Source organism: Camelina sativa, chromosome 4 (genome assembly GCF_000633955.1).
Source record: "Camelina sativa cultivar DH55 chromosome 4, Cs, whole genome shotgun sequence".
NCBI classification, from domain to species: domain Eukaryota; kingdom Viridiplantae; phylum Streptophyta; class Magnoliopsida; order Brassicales; family Brassicaceae; genus Camelina; species Camelina sativa.
In genome coordinates, this window is record NC_025688.1 from 1,395,664 (window position 1) to 1,401,730 (window position 6,067).

The 6,067-nt window shown below is 28.8% G+C and overlaps 1 protein-coding gene across 1 annotated transcript; it reads right to left on the reverse strand.

Annotated features, from left to right (window-relative positions):
* LOC104783446 (probable xyloglucan endotransglucosylase/hydrolase protein 27) lies at window positions 797-2,606 on the reverse strand. The gene is made up of 3 exons (XM_019244439.1): window positions 2,521-2,606; window positions 2,142-2,350; window positions 797-1,533 (listed from the first exon to the last, which is right to left on the reverse strand). Exons 2-3 carry the CDS (start codon window positions 2,348-2,350, stop codon window positions 1,026-1,028), a joined length of 717 nt encoding a protein of 238 aa, XP_019099984.1. The 5' UTR covers window positions 2,521-2,606; the 3' UTR covers window positions 797-1,025.

Sequence of the window (6,067 nt, forward strand, 5' to 3'; positions counted from 1 at the left end):
TTGACAGATTTGTTTAAGCATATTTCCATGGAGAAATATTTATAAGATCTTTTTGGATAAAATGGGTCTTTCAAGCCTTGAGTTATCGCTGTATTTTTCTTAATAATCAATTATCCAATTCGGTCAAACCGACCCGACCCAATCAAAAGTTATGTTTATGAATAAAAGATTAAGCCAGCAGCTGTGTGATGAACCTTTGAAAACAAGTAAAGTGTTTTACCAGTTGGAAAATAGCTGGCAGAAAGCAAAACATCAACCTCAAAACGACTAAACACGAATGAGAATGAACTAAAGCCAATTTTGTCTAGTTTTTCTCAAGTCTTATCCCCTTAGATGGTCCCTAAATTTCCCATATATATCTATATGTTATAAATAATTTAAAAATATATATATATATATTTGAAACTATGCGGCTAAACTCAAAACAAACCATTCGAAACTATAGCTTATATAACGTACATGTGTTACAAAACTGAATTGTTTACACAGCTCAAAATTTGTTGGAATGCGAAAGGTACCATGTATTGATTTACATAAAATATTTGTCGTTGTATGTTATATACATATGTGCATGAACATGTCCACACAAAATTAAAACAATATTCGTTGGACCCATTGAATAAAAACAAGTACACAAGAGAGACAAAGCTTTCTCCACATAAAGTACCCAAAATTGAATACAAATATATATCAATTGGATCAATAGGCCAAAGAAAATGAAATGATCAATAAATAAAAATATTCAAAGACAGCTGAACTTACATTGCAAATATTCGTAAACGACAGTGTATTTACAAAAACAAGAAACCAATTTGTAGTATTCAAACTCGAAAAAATCTCTCAAATAAAAAAATTTAATTATTTTCTTTTTTATATATTCATATACAAGCAACAAATGACAAAAATGCTCCCTCTAACTGTGAAAATGCACTGAATCATAAATTAACCAATATATGGACTTATTATAGAAACCCCCCCACCAAATCTCTCACCCAACACCATATTATTGACTATATATGTTACTCTCATATCGACTCTGTTCCATCGACTCTGCTTCTCTTGCTCCGGTGCTTTCCATATCGGTGGCGCCTAGGGATTCCACCAAACGTGACTGGATCATAAACCCTAAGCCTTTGAGCCTCCGCGGGATTTACCACACACTCTGATAAAGCAACCTTGTACCTTGTCCGATCGTAGCAATACGAGTAAGTCATGTGTTTCCTTCTGAAAATATCCATTTTACTCCTCTGTGATGGGGTGATCTCCTGTGCCGCACGGATATCCTCGGCCGCTCCTTCATCACACCTCGGAAACTGCTCGATTGGGTCCACAGGGCAGCCGTGAAGGACTAGATCAGAGAACCGTGCAATGTAAGGCGCATATTTGTAGTTTACACCGTACTTGCCACCATTAGTCGCCCATTTAGAACCGTCCCATATTGTTGTGTATAGAGACATCGGCTTTGATGGGAAGTCACCGCCCATTGAAGCTGTACGTTTGACCTCTCTGATCGGAACATTGTCTACAAAGAATCTGCATAACCAAAAAGAACAACTCTGATCATAAAAAATAATAACGAGGGACAAGGATTCAATTAGCTATAAAGAAAAAAACATATGTCCGTTAAGTAAGTTTGATTTTGATCAATATCCTAAAACTGTAAGCATAGAAATATAACATTTTTGGCATAAAAAAATATCCAGCTTTTGATGAACTAAGTAAAAAGATTCTCAACTTGTGATTTTTGGACCCCCAAAGGAAAAAAAACATACTCTTCTCTATGGGGTCATTGTTGATGCCAAAAAATCGAAAGCTGTAAACCATTTTGGGGGCTCACACACACTTGAAATTGACAGGAACAATACAACCAAAAGCAAATGATGTCCCCAAGCATCACAAAACTTTCCACAACAAGGAAAAAAATTAATACCCAACCAAGAAATGTGTAGCAATTTTTATCAACAAAAAAGATCCGCCCATCATTAAAAACCCCACTTGAGTTTCCTTAAATAGAAGATGACATTATTGAATCCAGAAAGCTTAAATTCAAAATGGGGTCTAGAGCCTAATCTCATTTCAAAACTCTTAATTGAGTTAATAACAAACACAGAGATTAAGAGAGACTTTTAGTTTATACTTACATGATGTGAGAATCAGACCAGAGGATACTGTATTGATGAAAATCTTCAGTTGGATCAAACCAGAGATTATATCTCTCTTCTCTTCCTAAATGAGTGCTTCCATTACCGTAAATGTTTGTCTGAATCCTCCATTCTTTTCCTCTAATGTTACCAAGAAACTCAAAATCAATCTCATCATGGTTCTTCTCATACATATCTCCATTGGACATCTGAAACCATACCAACCCAAAATAAAAATCATTATTACTTAATACTAATCCCAAATCAATAGTGAAATTAATCATATTTATGGAAAAAAGATCCTTATTTGGTTAATCCTAACAATACCCAACAGCTACAAAACTTTGAATCTAAGCTAAATTAAGGGTTTTGAACTTACATAAAAGGCAACAACAACACCAGCTGAATAATCAGAAGACTGACCAAAAAGAATTCTGAAAATCGAAAATATTATCTTTAAAAGTAATCAATAGACTGACCAAAAACAAAATTCAAAAATTAGTATCAGTAAGATTAAATAAATTTTATTATATAGTAATATATACTCTTTTTTTTGGATTATATAATCCAAAAAACCTGTAAAACGAATAAGATTAAATAAATAGTAATATATACTCTCTTTTTTATTTATACTCTTTATTAATACATTAGATATGATATTTTTCTCATAAATAAACTGAAAATAGTAAAAAAAAAAAAATTGGTCTTAAAAATTGCATTCAAAACTAGTCCTGGGCAAATGGACCGAACCGAAATCGAACCGATATCCATTCGGTTATCGGAATCAAACCGAACTCATATTAAAAATATGTTTTTGCCGACAATCGAACCTTAAACCTCTACAAACTTGAGCGTGCAAAGTGGCCACTGCGCCATGTCGAACTTTTGGTATTACAATACGTGTTAAATTATATAACGTAATAAAAATAAAACTAAAACACCAAACCAATATCATATATATTTAGACCAAAATACCAAAATCTTTTAAATAAACCAAATATCTGGAAGTTTTTAGATATATTTGTTAAATTATAATCAAATTTTATTTAAATAATATTTTTAAAAAATATAGACTACACTGTTTCGGGTACCTGGAACCGAACCGAAAATAATCGAAACCGAACCAAAATAGTAAATTAACCGAATGGATCCTAAACCTCTATATCCAAACTATCCGGAACCGAATGGATATATCTGGAAACGAACCGAATATCCGAACGCCCAGAACTACCCAAAACAATACTCTTTGTGAAACATGAATAAAACCTTAAAAAGACACTCTAAGTGAAACTGAACGAGTATATTAATGATCCACTAATTGCTTTTTAGAACTTATATGTATGAGATTCTTATAGATTTTGACATTTTTCATTCAAATTTGACGGATGTGCTATTTTCACTCAAATCTTACGGACTTGCCTCTTTAAAGAATTTTAAAATATGTATTTTAATGATTTTTTATTATTAAAATATATACTTCATAACGAATACTATACTCTAAAAGAATAGAGCCGACTAAACCTATTCGTAACGGATAAAATACTGAGTTAATAACAAAATTTGACTCTTATTTGAGGAGTGCTTGTAACTTTTGCCCTTTTTCTCAAAAACAATCGCGCTTGCTTTTTTCTTATATCTTAAAACGTGATTTAACACAATTTACTTGGGTTTATAAGGTTCCAGTTTTTTTTGTAGCGTATAATTTTCGTTATGAAATATGTATTTCATTAAAAAAAAAGTTCTCAAATGTTTTTTTTTAAGGTGGCATAAACGACAAAATTGAACGAATATTGAGAAAATAGAGAAAAACAAAAAAAAATAGCATTGCTAAAAAAAGTATTTTGTGTAATAATCCCGTAAACACATGCTCAAGTATATGAAAAGTTAGGCATGTCAATATGTCAATTAAGGTAAAAGTTTGCGGGTTGGCTCAGTCTAACCATGAAAAACTTTGGACACGGATTTATGTCCAAAAAATTTGGGCTTTTCAGATTAAGTTCGATTGACTTGTCTATCAAAAGTGACAAATCCATCAGATTTAATTTTGAACCAAAATGACAAATTAAAAAATGCCACTCAAAAAATTCCTTTCTTATAATTGATGTTTTTATATCTATATATACATTTTTAGAGACACTTAGCAAATAAATCTTAGAGTTGCTACTTATTTAAAAGGAATGCCATAATCATTAAATTTTAAATTAAAATTTAAAACCAATATTTTGGGCTGAACAAAAATTCCTAAAATATCTCAATAATCAATCAATGACTAATTACAATATTTAATTAAATTAATTACAATATCTTCAATTAATTCCTTACTATCCTTATAGCCAAACACAATTTAAAAATTTTGTTTGAAATATAAAATATATATATTTTTTAATTAAAATTACGATTTTCCTATCATCTTTGTTTGATTTATTTAGTTTACTTGCTTTAAACCATCATAAAATACATAAAATTAATGTAACTATATTTTTTTGCATTTTTCGTATTTGGATTTTGAAAAACATGCATGTCTTATTTAAGCAAGAAAGAAAAATTGTGTTTGGGTATGTAGCGGGATGAGTTTGTGTATTAATAAAAATTGAAAGTTATATCATTAATTGTTAGTAAATCATCAGTTCATTTTTGTTTAAACCATTGACTTAGATAATTAGGCATATCTAATTGAGTTTATTAAATTACGATTATGTAAAATAAACAAGCAGTACTATATTGTATCACGGGTTATATTCTGAATTTAACAATTTAAATTGGTAAACCTAAATTTTTAAACCGGTATACCTAAATAATATATAGATATAAGGGATATACATTTAAAATTTACAAAACATTAGTCATATATATATATATATATATTTAATCTACTAAAAATTTATATTTATATTTTACTTTTAAAAATATAGTCTCGCGGTGTATCGCGGGTTAAAATCTAGTTTAATGCATTTTCAATAGCAATACTTTTAATAAATAGTTTTTCGCATGTAAAAATTCCTAAAATATCTCAATAATAATTCAATGACTAATTACAATATTTAATTAAATTAATTACAATATCTTCAATTAATTCCTTACTATCCTTATAGCCAAACACAATTTAAAAATTTTGTTTGAAATATAATATATATATATATATTTTTTAATTAAAATTACGATTTTCCTGTCATCTTTGTTTGATTTATTTAGTTTACTTGCTTTAAACCATCATAAAATACATAAAATTAACGTAACTATATTTTTTTGCATTTTTCGTATTTGGATTTTGAAAAACATGCATGTCTTATTTAAGCAAGAAAGAAAAATTGTGTTTGGGTATGTAGCGGGATGAGTTTGTGTATTAATAAAAATTGAAAGTTATATCATTAATTGTTAGTAAATCATCAGTTCATTTTTGTTTAAACCATTGACTTAGATAATTAGGCATATCTAATTTAGTTTATTAAATTACGATTATGTAAAATAAACAAGCAGTACTATATTGTATCACGGGTTATATTCTGAATTTAACAATTTAAATTGGTAAACCTAAATTTTTAAACCGGTATACCTAAATAATATATAGATATAAGGGATATACATTTAAAATTTACAAAACATTAGTCATATATATATATATATATATTTAATCTACTAAAAATTTATATTTATATTTTACTTTTAAAAATATAGTCTCGCGGTGTATCGCGGGTTAAAATCTAGTTTAATGCATTTTCAATAGCAATACTTTTAATAAATAGTTTTTCGCATGTAAAAAAAAAAATAGTTTTCCACATCAAATTATTGGAAGTTCATATCTAATAATTATTGATGTGGAAAACTATTTTATATGTTTACATACGAAAGTGACCATTTGGAAAATAATTAGATGATGCAACCTGTTAAATCTAACTAATTGAAACATAGGTCTATTTCCAATTTCT

Excerpts from the sequence above, each read along its gene's own strand:
- LOC104783446 (XM_019244439.1), bottom strand. The coding sequence starts at position 2,350 with ATGTCCAATGGAGATATGTATGAGAAGAACCATGATGAGATTGATTTT. Across the intron at positions 1,534-2,141 it reads TGGTCTGATTCTCACATCAT|ATTCTTTGTAGACAATGTTC; the intron begins GTAAGTATAAAC and ends TTGGTTATGCAG.